At 37.7% G+C, this 20192-nt stretch overlaps 1 protein-coding gene across 15 annotated transcripts in view; it reads right to left on the bottom strand.

Moving 5' to 3' along the window:
• Positions 1–20192, bottom strand: part of KMT2C (lysine methyltransferase 2C) — a 201933-nt gene that overhangs the window by 51948 nt on the left and 129793 nt on the right. For 13 of the 15 annotated variants that reach the window (XM_033009705.2, XM_033009708.2, XM_033009703.2 and 10 more), the window contains 9 exons: positions 16351–16452; positions 16067–16171; positions 14704–14885; positions 13782–13946; positions 13073–13182; positions 7684–7749; positions 5992–6204; positions 2223–2351; positions 199–318 (listed from right to left, as the gene is read on the bottom strand). In XM_033009705.2, coding sequence (XP_032865596.2) covers positions 199–318; positions 2223–2351; positions 5992–6204; positions 7684–7749; positions 13073–13182; positions 13782–13946; positions 14704–14885; positions 16067–16171; positions 16351–16452 — 1192 coding nt within the window. The remainder of the gene's footprint in view (positions 1–198; positions 319–2222; positions 2352–5991; positions 6205–7683; positions 7750–13072; positions 13183–13781; positions 13947–14703; positions 14886–16066; positions 16172–16350; positions 16453–20192) is intronic. The other 2 variants (XM_033009701.2, XM_033009710.2) reach the window with 2 other exon arrangements.

The following is a 20192-nucleotide window of genomic DNA, read 5'->3' as shown; positions in this document are numbered from 1 at the left end:
GCAAAATAATGGGCTCTGCTGAAATTATAAGTATGTAAGAATGAGTATTTTCAGTTGAATTAATAAAGCCATCAGGACAAACACAAAAAACTTCTTCCTTTGTAGCACATATCTCGAAAGAATTGCATGTTGATGAGTTGCATTATTTTCACTGCATTAAGGATGAACAGAGATTTAAAAACAAGTTTCTGCACTTACCTTCATCTCTGACAGGCAACTGCTCAGAAACAGATCCAGAAGAATCTTTCCTGGAGAGAGATCTTTTAGTCTTCCCCTGTCCCGTACGACTTCTCTGACGTACCATAAATCCACCAATACCTAACAAGGAAGCAAAAATCCAGTATACTGTTTAAAAATATGTTTCATAGTAAGAATTAGAGGCAAGATTATTCTGCAGGTAAAGGGGACTACTGCATCTGCAGAGGTCTAAGAATGAATATGAGAAACTTAAGAAATTTTCATTCAGAGTTTGACAAAAAAATTCTGAATTTTAATTACTTGGTGGGTAAATATGTAATTATCAGAGAGGATCAGAATTTTAGGACTGTAAAACATCCACAAGAAGTTCCAATCACCAAACCTGGCAACTTCCAGATGTTGGTTTTCCCCTCCCCTGGTAAGGTGAAGAATTGTTAGAATTAGGAGTAAATCTACCAAATGAAACCTATTAAAGAACCTTAAAGGACCATAAAAAAAAGTCTACAAATTGCTCTAGAGATCCCACCTCTCCAGATGACAGTATTAGAGGACATATCATCAAGTAAAAAGATAATTAATCAACATCATGGTGCTGGAAACTCCAGAATCTTTTCCTAGAGATTGACTGCAGTGCTCCTGACCTTTTACATTTCACGTGTATGTAGGTACATGCACAAGATTTGGGTTTCTTTCATTTTTCAGGGAAATTGTTGGCTGCAGAAAACTAATAGATGGCTGCTCAACTCATGATCCAAAACCACTCAGAGCAAACAAAACTCTCTTCTCTTGAGGACCCAGCCGTAGAAATAAATGTCTTGTTGAGGTATGTTACTTGTTGAGAAATCTCTGTTAAGTGACGTGGATTTGTACCACCGTCTCCCCAGGGTGGGCCCATGATGGAAGGCAACATACACACAGGCATGACCTGCTGAGACAGGGCTCTTACTCAGCAGTGTGGGGAATGACATGGGGAGGGTAAAAGGTGGTAGAGATCTGTTTAGTAACTGAGAGAGAAGCAAGAGAAATTGGACCATGTTGTAACTCCTGCCTCCTGTCCTTCCTTTGCTGTGTTCCTTTCCTTCACCTCTTCAATCATTTCACTGCTTCTGTTCTCCTCCCCTACTATCTTCCTAATCAGAGAATATGGCCCATTAGAACAATCAGGATGGGCAAAACTGGCTAAACAAACAAGGTGACTGGCAAAAACAGTACTTGTGATTGCAGAGACTACAATCAACTTACCCACAGCAGTGGGAGGCTGCATAATGAAACACAAAACCAACACGTTAACGCAGATTCTGAGACATAGCACAGTAGGTGACACAGGGCCTCTTCAAGAAGCCAGGCAGTGTCTCAGAAGAGGTTTATCTTGGGCTCAGTTTTAGCCCTAATGAATCAGAGCTACTTCCTACAGAGTCACTTAGGTACCTCTAGCTTTTTCTGGCTGGAGACAGCTCAAGTGTTTCTGCACCCAGGACACACAGTTAATCCACAGTCAAGATAATTAAGAGTCAACTGCACTAATAAATTAAAATAAATTAATTCATCCAATAACTGAATTCATTAAAATTCACTGCCAGAAGTCATCTGCAAATATTTAGTATATTACCCCTCTCAAGTATTTCAGAAAATAAGGCATCCGCAAAAAGTTCTCTGAAGTTCAGATATTGCTAGATATATATACATACATACACACACACAAAAACTGGTCTTCATCATATAAATACGGTACATTTTCCTATCAAGTTAAAAATCAATACAAGGTATAGATTTGAACTACTAATCAGTAATGGACAGCATACTAAGAACAGGAGTACTGCTAAGCAGCAACCTTTGGAAATGTATTTTGATAAGAGGACTAAAAATTATTTTAAACAGAACAGGGAAAAAAAAAATCTAAAATCAACAAGTAGCAGCAAAATAGTTCAGAATTCCATACTGTTTTTTAATATTTTTTTTAGCTATACAGAAAAAAAATTGTTAAAACAAATAAGGGACCACTATCATAAATTACTGTATCCTACCAGGTCTATATGGTTTTCGCTTCCTTTTTTTAATTCCATCAGCTCCTTCTGCCACTTTGGTATCATCATCCACAGCTTCCCGTTCTGGGCTGGAATCTGATTTTCCATCACAGTCCATAAGATCACCTTCTGCAGAAAACAGGCAATGGTAACTTTAACTGGAAAAGGAACAAAGGTATTTTTCCAAAATTTCTACATCTGATTTCTGAAAAACTGATTTGAGAATGACAGATTTTTCAAATGAGTGATAGATAGATACTCATATTTCCTAAACACTTTGGGGAAACGTACCTAATCTGTACACAAAGACCCACTATATACATACATTCCCTGCAAGACAATGTCTACACAAACCCAGAAAATAAATGCTATAGTCACTATATGCGAACCTGATAAATATTTTTGGCACCCCTTTCAGAAGCCTGTGCCATCGCATTTGATAAGTGTCTCAGCAATTTCTAGCCATACATCAAGGAATATGGATACAATTTACCATGAAAGATATACTTCATTTTGTTTACTGTCCTCCTAAGTTTTGTTTTGTTTTGTTTTTTTTTTTTATTGAGAAGACAGACTGAAAAAACTGCAGCCTGCACTTGGAAGGTAATGCTTAATGACTGAGTTTAGAGGGTTCTTGACTTGAAGCCATGTGACTGACCGAAAGCAGACTTATCTATGAAGAGGAATTTGACTTATATAATAGAAAATTCAGCCCAAAGGAATTACACAGACTTGAAGGTAAAGACAGTAATTTTGAGTTAGAGTTCATATTCTGTGGGAAAGCAGGGTAGAAACAGATGTAAAGTATGATGGCATTAAAAAGCCTTTGGTGTTGAAGAAAGAGGGAGTTCATTCTGTTTCTGATATCCCCAAAATATCAATACAGTAATGACCTTACATCTTCATTTTACTGTAAAGCTTTTGAAATGTTAAATATACTCTTGCCCCTGAAAAGATATTGACATTCTGATTCCCTGCTTTAGATTTAGGTATATAATTCTATATGGTCTAAACCCACATACATTTGCAAGACAAATACTGTTATAACAGACAGAGCTGGACTTCCATACTCTTCCTGCTGTGGTAGAACTACAACGCATGCCCTTCCACAGGCTGGGTCACAGACCAGACCTTCCCACTGATGAAGACTTTTCTGAATTCTACCAACAAAGCTGGTGGCTTGCCAAAGGCAGTCCCTACAGAGCACCACAGCCAATTCTCTCCTCCCCTTTAGAGCGTGGGTGAGCCCTCTTTGCAACATGTCCACTTCTGGCAGAAGAGAAGCCGGCTTGAGTGCTAATGTGAACTGCTACACAAAGTAGTATGCCAAATGCTAAATCACAGTAGTCCTTCCCATTTACTTACAAAGCACAGCTCTACTAATAGCAGCAGAAGAGCCACGTTAAGACTACCAAAGCTGAAGCTCCCAAAGCAAGCTGAACTTTCAAGTAGACTTTCAAATGTGGAGCACCTGATCAAAGTCTATGGATGAGAGGGTAACAAAACTACTATTTCTCAGATACAGCCTCTTTTTTCCACCTGGAACTTTACAGTCAAAATAAGAGTTATTCCTGTTTTTCTGGAACTACTACAGTATGTTGCTCCAATCAAAGCTGCAGCACAGCTTTATTCATCCCGATGCTCATACAAAAATTTCAGACATTCAGAGAACCGGCACTGATCCACTCTACAGAGCACAAGTAGAGCTTCCAGGAAATCCAGCCAATCTACCATGTACATGCTGTGCTGTTACCGTCACACATATGAATGTGCTCTAACTCTTAAAAAGGCAATGAAAGGTGATCAGAACTGAAATTAAAGTCTGTGGAAGCTTTGGCTCTCCCTTTCACACTCTGCTATTATATTTATGTATCTTGTTATCTAGTTGAAAAGGAATACCTATAAAACCCACAAGGAGGTACTAAATTTAGACGAAGTTATATAGAAAACAGTCACGCATTTGTAAAAGTAAAGATGATTAGCCACTGAAAAAGAACGACACAGGAATTGGTTAATTCTCTATCTTGATGCCTTCAAACAAAAATCAAAAGCTTTTTTGCTTTCAATAACCCACCTGATAACTATGTGAAAGTATGAGATGACATTTAAGAGTCAGTGTAATGTTAGAATAATGTACCAAATCCTGTGAATACCGACGGAAATGAAAGGAAAAACAACTAGTTAACTGTTTTCAAGGTTATAAACAAATAAAGGGAAGCTATTATAAAAAACAAAAAACAAAAAAACCAAACCAAAACAAAACAAAAAAACAAAAAAACAAAAAAACAAAAAACTGCCACCACTTCTTGTCAACAGCAGATGGTAAGAATGTCCTAATCAAACAATGGGAACAATACTTTTATCAACAAGTTAACACTGCAACTGCACTGATGGTTAAACTACCCAGTTATCTCAAGCACACTCTCTATCTAAAAAAAGCTTCTAATGATATCTAATGATATAATCGTATTCTAATGATATCTAATCTGATTAACAACTGAGGCAATGTTGCATACACAGAAAGCACCTTAGATTGTGGTGAGGTGAGGTGCCCATGTTCCTCTGTTCCTCTCATCTGCGTGACTCATGGAATGACACTCACACCTGCCATTTAAGTCCTTTCCCAGGACAAAAATTAACACCTGTTCTACCAACACACTTATCAGGATACAGCCAGACCATGGCAAAGAGGACAGGAGCATTATGCTGGCTTGCAGTTCCTAGTGTTGAAGAGCTGGAATTTGAAGACTGGGTCTGGCTGCTCCTTTGTGCTTTTCCTACTCCCATCTCCCACCCTCGGTCTCCTCTGGCTGAGGCTGCTGTGCTTGCTCAGCTGTGAGGGAAGCAGATGAGACAACTACTGGTGGCCCTGGGATGTGTGGATCTTTGCTCCATGTCTAGACTTGTGGTAGAAGGAGCTCTCCCAAGGGCTTCTACCATTGACTGAAATGCCATCCCCATACACAGGGACGTGTTTGGGTAGACAACTGTTAGCCCAGATTCCACCATTTCTCATCAGCCTTAGAGGCTGCAAAAATACTGTTAAATCTTCCCCTTCCTCCATACTCCATGGATACCCTATCCTGGAACCTGAAATCCTTTGGTAGGATTCCACATACAGTGTCATCTACTTGAAGTAGAGCAACACTTGGAATTCACTTCCAAACTCAAAATCTGTCTTCAATTCTACTTTGGAGATGAAGACAAAAAAAAAAAAAAAAGTTCATTTCATCATTTCATCTATGGAAATACAATGAAATTAATTTTTTTTTTTTCCTCAGACTCTCAGGTCAGCCCACCTTATTTATTTCAGAAAAAAGACATACCCTTAGCAAATAGGCTTTTACTCCACTTTCCCCCTTATTTTAAATACCAGCTTTACAGTGATCTAGACACTACATTGCTGAGCCAACGTTACCGCTCTCAAACAGCATTTGCACTAAATTTGAGAGCTTCAAAATACCCTTGTGCTCAGTGAGTGCACAATATTTCCTAAAGGTAACCCAAGCATTAGGCAAAAAAAGGCAACGTGCATTTCCATTGTTGCGAGCCTTAGAAAGTAAGCTTCCTATACGATGGATGACCTATAAACAGAACAACAGCAAGAAAAACCCCTGAAATGGACAGCAACGAGCCATGACTATTTCCATAAAGCATTCTGTACAGAACATACGAGTATCGGTATATTAAAAACTCCCAGGGCTATTTGCAATACACACATGTACTGCACCACTCCAAGATACAAGACATGCCAAAAGTAGACTGCTACCTCTACTGTCATCCATCTCCCCATCTCTTGAGTGTTCTGACTGGGCATCTGGGGGTGTCTGAAGCACAGCCACACTGTTCTGATTTATAATCTTCAGTTTAAGCTTTGGTTTCGTCCGTTTTCTTCTCGGTACTGTAACAGTTAGGCTCTGTAACTGAGACATGCCGGATTCTGTCAAGCAGACTCCATCCTGGGTGTATGTCTTCGGTGGGTCTATAAGAGTTAAATGAATCATAACAGTAATACAAAACTCTTTAATTTACAAGTCCGTGATTTTTAGGAATAGCACTTTTAAGAGATAATAATCCACATGTATGGAGCTGATTCATGAGTGAGAAAATTGGTATAAATAAAACAGATATCTGATACTGTCTTACACATTACAGTTACAGCTTTATAATTATGAGTCTGATGTCAAATCCAGCAACTATCCATTATATTACTACAAAACAACTTACACCAAGGACTCATTAGAAAGAATGATTTGATCACTTGTGCCTTGCAGGGTATTTCTGTATCCCTGGCAGTCACAGAAAACTGTTCAAGTCTTACTTTGGCTCTCTGCTGCTTATTGGCCAGGGCCTTCATCCAGCCCTCAGCACTGTACCTTCATCTTCCTAATGACCTTAAGCCTTATCCCAGAACTCTTAGTAACTCAGGCAAGTTATTAGCCCTATTTTATAGACAAACAAAAAATAAGTTATATCCAGTGAGCTGCTCAAAATGAAGTTGGAAATCGTGGGTAGAACCCAAGTCTCCCAAGACCTGCAAGACTGCCTCCTCCTCAAGCTGTTACATGACAATTGAGTCTACTGATAAACTCTAACACTCCTTAATTCACCATGTAGAAAGGCGCTGTCACCTGTGCTAGGGCCCTGCAGGCAGAGGTTTGGGAACTTTCCAGGAATTAGCAACTAATGAAGAGGCTGCAATGATGTCTCAGCTCTTTGGAGCCAATTAAATAATGATTTGCTAACACAGTTTCTTAAAACATATGAACACTGTAACATTTGTTCCCTTTAACCAAAAATATTTTCTTATGTAACATCTCACACCTCAAAACACAGCTGGTTCTGAACACAATTTTTCCCAGATGACTGTTTTCTTATGTTGAACTATGAAGGAGCATTTGCTTTAAAAAAATCGCATAGTCTTTTTCAGATTAAAGATTTGAGGGGAGAACCTTCTCTCAGAACTACATTTGTGTGGTATCAAATGGAAAAATTCCGACATGATGGAAGCTGTTAGGTACTATCATTATAAAAAGTGACTTGTGAGTAGGATTGTCAAAATTATGTATGTGTTCATATATTATTATATATGTTTCTTGCACAAACCAGACAAATACAGAAAAGTTCTGTCCTCCTACAGCTCAAGCCTGTAAACATTTGTGTACACGCTTGACTCAGCCCTACTGCTATCACCATTAATATTAAGGCAAGCAGCTAAGTCTGCAGGATCAAAGCATAATTTAGAAGTAATTATTTTAGTGCAGGTATGGCAGGCAAAAGAGAAGAAAGAAGATAGAATGAGGGAAAAAAAAAAAAAAAAAAGAAAAAGCATGCTGCGGTAACTGAAAGATAGTTAATGTTGTGTGTTATAAAATCACAGAAAAAGGAGGTTTTGTCTCATGTAAAAATGTACCCTTAAAATATGCTAAATGTTCAAAGATTAAGCATTTACATTCTTTACCTAGTTCTTTTGATTTTGAAATTATCTGAGCTCCAACTGATGAATCACAACAGTCCAAAGAAGGCACTGAAAAATATAAGGAAAATAATTTCAACTTTTAAAAATGGTGACTTGATTTAAACTGAAACTATCAATTAATTTTCCTTCAAACAGTTCTGTTAAACTCCCTAATTTATACTGTTTGCAACATTCACTAGCACCTTTAAAATAAAGTGCTTTTCAGCGTCACAGAAGACGTGACTACAAAACAACCCTGATACAAACTGAAGTTCTCCAACTTCCTAGAGCCAAGAATGGCATTGGAACAGCACTGAACTCAATGGTAAATGATCTTCTTCTACTGGACCAAGGGCAAATGAATACACTGGATCTACTGGATTTGAAAGTAACCTCTACACTAGTCATGACATCCAGGTTTTGCTGACCTAAGCATGAAAAATGGGAGGCCTTTGTGAACTGGGTATTGTTCACTGCCGTGTTTCCCCAAGGAGGGGTAGGCACGCTCCAACAGCTTCGCACACAAGATTCTAACTGTGTCTATGCTGTCAGGTCTCTTATACAACACGTATGAGAAGGCTGAGCTATCTGAGAAGACATGATACATGACTTGTCCAAGTTAGATAGGGTAATCCTTATTCAAGATAAGAATAACAATATATGGAATAGCAGAAATTCAAGTTAAAAACTACAGCTTGTGCACTTCAGGGAAGCACTGGAACAGTATGACTGAACAAATAATGATCAGTATGTCCTACAATACTAGGCTACATTTTTGTGGGTAGAAATGCTCTTCCCATCTGCCTTAATTACAGCTGTAATCACGCTTCACTAGCCTGTGATGTGGAGACTAGACTTTTATTATTAGTAGTGACTTTACAGAGATTATGTAGACAGAGTAAGTAAAGGGAAAATTAGAAGCTTCTATCTTGCAAACACTGAGAACTACAATCAGAAAACGTTAGTTTGGCATGGTTAGCATTACCAGATAGGCAAGTTTATTCACACTTCTTTCTTGCCTAGAAATCTTACCCATGCTGAATTTAAGACTCAAACCAACATCTGGAGTATTTACTTTGCATCTGCCACACAAGATGAGACCACTGAGGCAAAGCACCCGTGGGAGGGTCAGTGTTTCTCAGACACGTTAGACCACTGCACGTGTGCTGCTGCTCACCATCTCATACAGGAGTCGAGGGCAAGACTAAGAAAAGCACAAAAGCTTCCAAGTAACACTTAAATTCTTTGCTAAAAACAATAATGAATACAGAATCTAAAGGATGATTTCTAAGCATATAAAAAAATTTAAGGAAAGTGAAAGCCTGTCTTCAAAAACTATAGGCCGTTAAAAGTTTTATGTAAGGTCTAACTGATGTATACAGTATACCCTACAGAAAACCAATATTCTATGCAATTAGTGAAGAAAAGCAGCCTATGAGAATTAATGAAAAACTGATACACAAGAATGGAAGGAAAAGACAAGGAAGATAATAAACTGAAAATGAGATCTTGAAAGAGACACTGAACTGGAGGGAAACTAAAAAATATGGGACAAGCTGCAGGATGGAAGATACTCAAAAAAATTGAAATGAAACAACAGAAAAAAACCTGCAGATTTTAAGAAATACTCAGAATGGAATAAGATGTCACCTGTTCACTTAATTGATTATAATTTACAAGATGTTTTAAGACAGAGATAGCAATTATTGAATTGGAATCTAAGGTAAACAAAAAAATTCAGGAAGACACATCTGAATGGGAATTTGAAATCCTAATTTAAAAGTCAAACAACGGGGAGCATTATTCAGGTCCAGGTCAGATTGTGAACGATTTTAGCTTTGGAGACTGAGTGGAAATAGTCAAATAAAAAAACTGATAGCGAGGTGAGGCCTTCAGAGACCAACTCACAAAAGCTTCATAAACAGTGTTTGAAGACAGTATCAAACAGACTCCCAGAAAAGAAGCTAATTAGAGTGCAGATTAAAGATTAAAATTAATAAAATGTATAACAGAGAAACACAGTACTGTTAGAGAAAGATTAAGATAAAAAAAATTAAAATTGAACAAAAAATTGCTTCCTGAAGCACTTAGGTGAAGTTTAACCAAAACTGTTACGCTTATTTGCAAAAGGGTTTAAGCATGCTGAATATTGTACAGTATTTAATAGCTTCAGTTGAAAACAAATAATTGCACAGATGAGAAGAATCACGGTTTCAAAAAGAAAGGGAGCTGCCATTTGAAAGGCTGTAATAGAAAAGAACAATTCTAGGAAGAAATTAATTGGTGTAAGGGATAGAGCAAAATGGTTGATGTAGAAACAGCAACACTATTCGATGCCTGCATAACTGTGTGCACAATGCAGGAACTTCTTCGTAAATACAGTAACGGACAAGAACACAGAAGTTGACATAATAAATGTGACAAGTTAATCTTTTAACACACAGCATTACGTTGCTTTTGTACCCTTTATTTGTAAAGTACATAGAATTAAGTTTCAGAATGAAGAAAAATTTAATTCAGTTTCATGAAAATGGTACAACAGAGCCTCCCCGCCTTTATACGCGTATCACTGGCAATATTGAGCATCTCTGAATTAGTGATATGAACTCCTGGCTGCCTGTGTGGGCACGCTGACTGGAGTCACAGCAGGAATACATGCACACAGGCAGCTATCAGAAACTGTTACCAGATCAGTTGTAACTAGCTAAAGAAAAACAGGCAGAGCCGGACCCTTTGCCTCCTGCAGAAAAAGAAAACCCCACCGGAGGAGGAAGAAGCTGGAGTGTGTGGCTGGAGAGAGGATGGGGTTAAGTGAGGAAGGGATGAAATTTGCAGATGTGGCATACAATGTACAAGGGCAGATGACAGAAAGGCAGAAGTGATGGGTAGATAGCTGAGAATTGCTTGTCTGGGAGTGAAAGTAGATGAGAGATGCACACACCTCTCCTGAATGTGCAAGAATTACAGGACAGAGGAAAAGCTGCTGCTACCTAGAGCAGCTGCTAGTAGACAGTCACGATAATACTCAAGCAATCTAAAATAGAAAAAATTTTCTACAAGGAACAGCAATACACTGGGGGACATATGTTGTAACTTAAGACCATACTAAAAGAAAACTGATGAAACACTGATCAGAGATTATTATTTCAAAAGAATCAAGTAATGAAGGTTTATGGTATACTACTTTGGAGCAAATCTGACCACATGCTGGTTTTTGATATTTATGTATGTTCAAGAAGAAAAAAAACTATTTATTTCTGTTTCCTGAAGAAGATGACTTTGTAAGATTATCAGATATGATGAGATAGGGAAGAGCTCTTACAAATTTAAGTGTCCATTTTCTTAAGCAAGAAAAATGGAAGCTCTTTCTCAATACCTACATGCTAGAAGCACTTACTCTTTACCTACAGTAAACCTGCAACTTACTGGTAATTTATTAGGTTAAGGGGCTCTTGATTCTTCTAGAAATAAAGTAGTTAAAAAACTTGTAATAATACTTTCAACACATCTGTGATACATCAAATGGAAAGAGCAAGAACCATCCCAATAAGAATCCCACAATATGGTACATTTTAAGAAGCTTTCTACTGTTAACTAATATTTGTTTCTCAAAGTTTATCAAATACTAACTGTTCTCACTCTGAAACAAAAAATTATAGAAAACTTTCAAAGGAGTTGTAGAAGAATTAACGAAAGGCTGAAACATTTCATATAAAAGTACATGCAAGTATTTCTATGGACATGCATCAAATGACATATTCAGACATGCAACTGTGCAAATGTACACGTGTTAAAGAGGTATTATATATACTGAGTCAAAACATGAAAGAATAAGAAGAGAAACTTGTCTTATAGAAAAAGGTGAAAAAAACCCTGCAAAGAAAGCTTGGGAACTTCCTAGCAGGTCTTGCAGGAGCGGTTCCTATTCCTCAGAAGACAAACCTAAGCAACGCAACTTCACAGAGGTGTGTAAGAAGGGCCAACTCAGGGGACAGCTTATGCCTGGAAGTAAAACATCTCCGATACCATCTTCTGAAGTTGTTCCATCTCACATATTTTAATTATTTCTAATAGGTAGCTCTGCCAACTTGAAAGAGAAAGGAAGAGGGAGTATTTCTTACTTGGACCTTTTTGCTTTAACTGACCAAGGCTTATTATCAAAATAAACAAAAAGTCTGTGTTATATCTGCAAGTTTCTTGGGTTTCCCACTTGCAAAACCTCTTTCTTTTTGGATTTCTGAAGCAGATTTCAAAAATGAAGCGACTTGTTGAAATACGTAAGTGTAAGTCATTCTTTTAATCCTAATAAAAGTGGGATACTTGGAAGTGTTCCTCAACCATGCATAGTTGACAAGGGAGTAAATAAACCTCTAAGGTCACATCAGTCAATTACAGTTACTGCCACAATGTTATGAGGACCTGCCAGTCTAAAGGGACATTAGATGCTCTACTGAACTTTTCTTGACAGTCCTCCTGAACACGTCTCATGTTATCTTCAATCTTGATCAAGAAAGCCAATCTTATCAACGTGTTGGTGGACACGAATATTTCTTGAAACATTTGCTTAGTTCTTATACCCTCCTCCTGCTGTACTCTCATGATACCCCAGCAAAGGGATAATGTGAACACTTTAAGATGTTATTACACTAAAAATGGGTACAGGTGTCAGTGCTCTGTAAAAGTTGCAGACTGAACCAGAAACTCCGTGAGCTGACACGCAGAGAAAACAGACCTGGGGTACCACCCTTGTAGCAAGATCATAAATCACGTAATAGGCCAATCTAATTGCTGACAGGCCACTCACAGTAACATTAACCAGTACCATCCCACGGAACCAGATGTTGTAGCTGTGCTCAAAGAGAAAAACTGCAGTAACCTCAGCTCCTGAAGTACCACTGCTATAGAACTGTAATACACACTAATGAGGAAGTCAGTATATATCTTCACTGGTAACATATATGGAGAAGAGCAAAGTTCATCAGAAAGAACTACACGTTTTAACTAACAAGAAAGTTCTGGAGCAGGAAAGTACAGCGAACTCTGCAGATTCTTCTGCAGTTAATAACTTCAGAGAACTGGGCCCTCTTCCTTACACTTGACAAAGTAAGATGCCTTTTACCCTTTCAATACCAAGTGCTTTTAGTCGTTTACACAAATTATCTTCAATAAATCCATCCAGCATTCCCCCTGCTAGGTTTTCTTTGGCCTTGCAGCCAATCACTAGAGGGTGTGAAAGAGTTGAGGACACTTCCAGAAGGGCCCTTAAAATAAACATGAAAAAACTTACTTCTACCATGAGGCAAACCTCTACCAAAGAAAAGAACCATAACACATTCTCAAACCTATTTATTGCAGTGTGCAATCCTGCCATTGGTTTCAATTGTCTTCTTACCGTTTGTTGGTGGTATGTATGGCCTACAAATGGTACAGTCAAAACCCATATCAGCTATGTTTTCCACTTCCTCCTCTGTGTTTAAGTTCTGACAGATTGCATGCATCCATCTAGAAATTAAGTGGGGGAAAAAATACAATTTAAAGGAAATATGTGGTGTTTTAGGAGACCCAAATATCAGTATATGGTCCAAGTAAATGTGAAATACTTGTTTAGTTTAAATTCTTCTAAGGAGAAATGATGACTCAATCAGGTTCTCCATATACAGCATTCCCCTACAGTGGTGTGTGTTAAATACTGTATATACAGTATCAGATTACCTATTTCCCTTCACAGGAAGGAACTCTATAAAACAATGTCCCAGAAGCAAGTATGTCTTAGTATTATAATTTTCTCCCTGTACTGCAACCATTTTAGCCTTTTGATATAATGTAATCTAGATTTAGTGGTACAACAATAGTCTTGCAAGGTAAATTAGCTTTATTTTTACAGAGGGGAAAAATGAGGCACAGAGTAATTAATTCATTTGCTCAGATCCATATAGTTAAGTCTGTGGTACAAGGAATGAACTAATAAGAGACTTCTGAGACTCAATCCAATGCTTTTTACCACAAGACCATTCCCTTCATCTTTATGCTTTTATATTAGGGGAAAAAAATTAAAACAAGACTTAAACAGGAAAAACCTGTAAAACATTAGAAATCCTTACCGATCACATTGTCTACACTGAATTATAAGCTCTTCATCCCTGTAAGTGCGATAGCAGATAGGGCAGGTAGACAAACTTGCGCAGGGAGCACACTGTGTGTAATTATTTTGCCATTCACATCTTAAACCTGGAGAAGTTGCTCCACAGTGTCTGCACCAAACACACCTGCAGAACAGACAAAATTATCTATTACTTTCAGTTCACAGGAAGTTTATTTTGTGGCTTTAAAACCCTTCTACTTAGAACTGGGTGAATAATGAAGTTTTAGATCACTAACCATGGGGTGGGGGGAAGATTAATTTCAGGTCAAGCAATATTTTAATTGAATTTAAATGGTATTACTTAGATTTTGAACAATACCAACAATTTTTATACTTTTTTAAAGAGCTTTCGTAAGCAAGAGTTTGCTTCAATCTGCAGAAACAGGCAGATCGGTGTCTGTAACAGCTCAACAGGTCAAAGGAGTTCCTGCTTCCAGAAGCCATTCACTTTGACATATGGAGACTTAACAATGTGAGAGGTCTAGCCTGTTTGTTTTTCACTTAAGTAAAAATGAATGGTTTTCAGAGGGTTTTCTTTTGAGAACATTTTAGTGAAACGTCCATTCACTTTTCCAATGCTAAAATGAACGTAAATTGTTTGGGGGTTTTTTGATAAGAGTTTCAAAACCAAAATTTTTGTCCACCTCTACTTACATGGTATTTGGCATAGAGAAATAGTACCAAGAGAAGGTAACAGTTTCCCTATGAAATTGGTACGTGAATGAAACAATTCAAAAGTATTTTGTTTGCTTTGTTTAATACACCTGGCTTAAACACAATTAACACATTATTACAGTTCAATTGACATTGCAAATACGAAGTGACAAAAAGAAACAAAAGAGGCCAACAGTTAATATTTTTGACCCCAGAAGCAAACACACCATTTGCACTTCCAGCCTCCCTTTGGAACTGTCTGCAGGGGTGGATCTAAGCAGTATGTGTGGTAGCTGATGTCGCAGTCATCACAGAGGAGCAGTCTTCCAGGATCTGTGGCTTTCCCACAGGCTTCACACACCGTGCACTCCAGGCACCTCCAACCTTTGCTAAGCACCACTTTAGTAATCTGCAAATGGCAAGGTGAAAATTATCTGAAAACTGCTCTATGCAGTGCAATCCTTGTATAAATTAAGGCCTGGCTAGGGGAGCACGGGGATGCTCTTCTGTGCACACTGCCCACATCACAAGTAGCTGTTTATCAAGTAGAATTTCTGAAGCTTCAAAAAATGAGAATGGATTAAACAGAAAGAAAATGTAATTAATAAAAATCAGAAAGAATCTGATACTATTCCAGAATATAATTTCTTCAGATAAACTAACATACCAGAGAACATATACTGCATTGGATCTACATGTGGAACAGTTTACTCCTTACAGGAGTAGCTGGTCCTGTAGGGATGAAGGAGAATACACGGCTGCTTTTTTTCAGCTGTGTAGTAAAGCCAAGATTCAGGTCACTACAAATCCTGCATCTTTCCTAAATTATCTGTCATAACCAGTATTGGGATTTTAGTCATCTGAAGCAAACAACTAATTTATTGTAATTAATATGTAATGCACGAGTAGTATATAAACACAAAGCCAAATTCTAGTTGCATGAAATATGCATATGGTATTTCGTAAAGTGCATTTAAAATACAGTTTTGTGACATGTTTAAAAAAACCCCACTTCTACATAGATATACTTACAAAATAAACAATGAAGAATGTATAGTGTATATATTGCAGTAAATAGCTTATTATGTGCTTGCTAAGTCATCTCATACCATTCAAATTTAATTTTCACACATTCTCTCCTAGACTAATGAATGTAAAATGTATTAATTAACCACTCCAACTGCTGTCAATTCTGACAGCCAACAGACAAATTGAATCAACTAAACCTTATGCCCCTAGTAAATGAAGATGCAGTACATTTTTTTTCTTTACTTTTAATTCTGCTTGTATTTAGATTTTAAGCTTATATCTCAAACTGTTATTTTAACCAACTGCTGGATAATCAGTGCTATTTATGGTTGCAAAATTACATAAAGGTTAATTTCTTTTGAGGCGATGCATACTATAAAATGACATTTAATTAAAGTCTTTCACAAGTCGCATACAAATAATGGTCACATTAGCTGATGAATATCTAACAAGTTAATGACTCCCCTAATTACCACAAAACCAAAGGCAGCACAGTGCTATTAAAGTACAATATGAAAACTGTGTAATCAAGTCATTTTTTTATGTAACAAAAGCACTCACCTTAATACTGACACAGTATGGATGGTAACACTGACCACATTGAGAACAGGCAAGCAACCTGCCCTCAGCACCTTGGCCAAAACTCCCACAAACTACGCACATATCCTGAAATGATAGAGGATAGCAGACTTTCAACACATGCCAGACAATGAATTCTGAAAAAATGTAATTGTAAAATCCAACTAGTTTGCTGTGTAATTTAATTCCTAACAAGGATATTAATTTACTTTTTTCTAATTGAAAGCAGAAAACCAAAATGAAAATACAGTAACTATTATCCTAACCTGATGGAGAGTGAACTTGTCACTGTTAGAGAAGAGGACAACTGTATTATGCATCGAGTTTTCTTCCTCATCTTTGTTAGCTGAAATATCCATAGTTGTGGCCTATTAAAAAAAACACAAAACGTAAGTAGCAAGTATACCACATTTTCTGAGACAAGATGAAACTTACTCTATAAATATGCTAATTTTTTATAGTACCAGAGAATATGAGCTTTGCAAATATTTATTCATACAGTACGAACTTTCAAGAAAAGCTACCTTAATCAGAAATTACTATATTAATTCACATTGTCACACTGGTACAAGCATCATCACTATTTCAGTTTTACAGACATAGTCTCTTCCTCCCCTTCATCCTCCTTTACACATTACCCCATTGAACTTCAAAATGGAAATGGAAAGAAAGACTTAGTCCAAGAAAAAAATATCACCATGCAGAAATTGTCATATTGGGACCAGTCTGCTCTGTTCCCTACATATAAGCACTATAGTTCTCCTAATGAAAAAGTTAACTGCAGCAATATACTTCTGAGTATTAATGCAAAGAGCAATTGCAGAAATCTAAATTTGTCACATGTTGCCTAAAATGTGGTTCAGCTAATGTTCCAAGTATGTTAGAAGAACAGGCAAGAATTCTAAACTTACAAGAGTTAAGATACTCTCCGTAAGCAGTTTCTTTAGGACTCTTATCTATCTTACCCACAAAAACTTGCATTGAACTTGAAACAGCTGTTTTGATCTCAATCCGTAAATTCTTACTGTAGACATCTGTTCTCCTTTTGATCAAGTGATTGTTACTCTGACCTGCCCTTTATCGATTCAGTGTATAAATGTACATATAGCTTCTCAGGAAGAAAAACAAGAAAAAAAGGTTTCAACTGTGTTCTGACTTTCATGCAAATATTGCTACACAGAATTTGCTATCCATGAATTTAAATTATCAGGCCTAGCTATTTACTCTCTGAACCAGCAGTGGCTGTGGAAGTTTGGATGATAAGAGCACACAGTTCTATATAAAAGAACAAATGCCTGATAGAGAAATAGAACTTTGTTTTACCAGCTGTTCTAATTTTATAAGTGTGGATTATTTAAAATACAGTTTAAGTCTTACACCAATAGTTTTGTTTAAATAATAATTTAAATAGTTTACAAATCCAAATATCTACAGACAAATGTAAATATCATTACAACAGCTACAGGAATCTTTCTGATACACGGTTGCTGAAAATCAGCATTTACTGAGAATCAGCTAAAAAGGGGATATATTGTTAATGTGTTTTAATTACTGAATGGTTGAGAGCACTGCAGGTGTAACTAACTAATTAACCAAAAACCTCCTGAAAGGCCTCTTGATACTTTCAGGGCAAGCCTTTCCCTTGGATGCATTTCCACTGGTTCCACATAGTTCCTGGAATTGCTTGCACATACAAAAGAGCAGAATTTGAAGGACTGATGCTTGCTTAAAGCCAGACGTGACCCAGCTTGAGTTAACCTGTAGCCACCTTCCTCCCTATTGTCAAGATACACTTAGACATTTCCAAATTTGTGTAGTTGTCCACAGGTCATGATCCCATTCTGATTAAGAATCAGTTTGTGCAAAGGGGCTGAAAATACTCCCATTTCAAACACTTATCTGGCAAAAAGCTGGTCTCTTGGTATTGCTGCCTTCATCTACTCTATCACAAGACAACCACATCTCTGCTCTAGAGCTCTGAAGCTGCCATTTACTTGATGAATCAAAGGATCAAATTTCTATAGGAAATTGTGGGAAATTATGTTCCTTTTGTATTTACAGCAATTTATTTAACTCAGTATCCTCTGTTCAGTTACAAAATTTTTTAAGAGTGTGTTCTATAAAACCCAGCTTCCTTTAAAGTACAAATCTGTGCTTTATGATCACAGAATGGTTTGAGTTGGAAGGGACCCTCAAAGGTCATCTAGTCCAACCCCCCTGCAATAAGCAGGGACGTCTTCAACAAGATCAGGCAGCTCAGAGCCCTGTCCAAGCTGACCCTGAGAGCTTCCAAGGAGGGGGCATCTACCATCTCTCTGAGCAACCTGTTCCAGTGCCTCACCACCCTCACTGTATAGAATGTCTTCCTTCTATCTAATCTAAATCTACTCTCAGTTTAAAATCATTACGCCTTGTCCTATCCCCACATCCCCTCTCAAAGAGTCCCTCCCCACCTTTCCTGTCCCCCCTTTAAGCACTGGGAGGCCGCTCAAAGGTCTCCCCGGAGCCTTCTCTTCTCCAGGCTGAACACCCCTAACTCTCTCAGCCTGGCCTCCCAGGGGAGCTGCTCCAGCCCCCTGATCACCTTTGTGGCCTCCTCTAGACCTGCTCCAACAGGCCCATGTCTTTCCTGTACTGATGACTAAATAATTATGTGAATGCCTCCAATTCAACAAGGTACCTATAAATAGCCTCAGTGGAACTCATCCTGTATGTTCAAAATCATATAGCTGCTATGAATCTCGACTATCCAAACCTTTAGAAGGGAACAATCGTAGAGATGTTTGCCCCTTTCCCAGACCACAAATACCACGGTATTCCAGGAAATTATTATATAGGTAACAAAAAGTGTCACAGTGACGTATAAACTCAAACAAATTGTATGCAACAACAAAGAAAAACAGCTCTAAAGAGAGTCTGAGGAATTACTTCATAAAGACATAAAAATTAGTAGGTTGTTCTGTGAACATGAGAACAGGATGCTTCTCAAAATCTGCAGGGCTGATTGATAATCAAACTTTAAAAGGAATGTTCAAAAAAAGCCAAGTCCATAGCAGGGAAAAAAGAAATATGAATGTTTTTCAGTCCAGATTTCCAACAGTTTCTCATACTAAAATCCCTCTTCTTATGAGGAGCAGACCAGAACTGTGTAAGATTTAATAGTTTTAAAATGACTTCAGGTATGAAATAGCTTAACTATCAACTGCAGTGAGCAATGACTTGCTTAGAATCACTTCAATGCTGTAGGAATGGGAGATGGAAAACATAACTACCATTTTCTCAAACGTTTCTGGGGGAAAGCTGTGTACCATCCTACAGAATATCTGAATTTGTTCACAACAAAGAACTTGCAGCCACACTGATATATGTTTTGTTAAAGAGTCAAGGAAGCTTTAATTATGGTAAATTAGGGTCTATCAGAGTTCTCCAAAGGAGTCAGCAAGCCTGGAGATAGGGAAATCTGACTGACATAACTAACTTTGTTACCAAATTCCTTTGGCCAAGTCCTTCACCAGTGTTCCTTAGAAAAAGGTAAACTGACATGGAGTTAGAGGAATGGTCCCTATATTGACACAAAACACAAAATAAAGAGTAGAATAAATTATCAGTTTTCTATGTGGGAGAACAGCACTAGTGGAAATCTGATAGAGGATGTCTGCTGACAGGCCATGGTGTTCAACACACTTGGCTTGCAATCTGAAAATTCAAGGAAGGAGCAAGGTGACAAAGCCTGTCAGTAATACTAAGATATTCAGAGTAATAAAAAACAGAAGACAACTGTGAAGAACTACACAAGAACTTTACAAAGCTGAGTGTTGGGCTATAAAAAGGCAGATGGAAGTCCACAAAGTAAAAAAATGAACATGACAAAACAACTTAGAAGGATGATAAAAAGTATGGAATAGCTTCCATATAAGGAACGACTCAAAATATGAGGATTCCCCAGACTAGCATGGAAAGAGTGGAAGGAAAAGGAGGAGAAATGATAGACATCTCTAGAAACTGAGTGGCATGGATGGAGGAGGCGAATAGAAAACAACTCTTTACTGCACCTTCTGTAAGAGCACTAAGGAGCAGGCAATGAAACCAGCAGGCAGCAATTTAGAAC

This window comes from Tyto alba, unplaced genomic scaffold (assembly GCF_018691265.1).
Source record: "Tyto alba isolate M040663 unplaced genomic scaffold, T.alba_DEE_v4.0 Super-Scaffold_38, whole genome shotgun sequence".
Lineage (NCBI taxonomy): Eukaryota > Metazoa > Chordata > Aves > Strigiformes > Tytonidae > Tyto > Tyto alba.
Note: the sequence above shows the minus strand (reverse complement) of the source record. Positions and strands in the feature narration are given on the sequence as shown.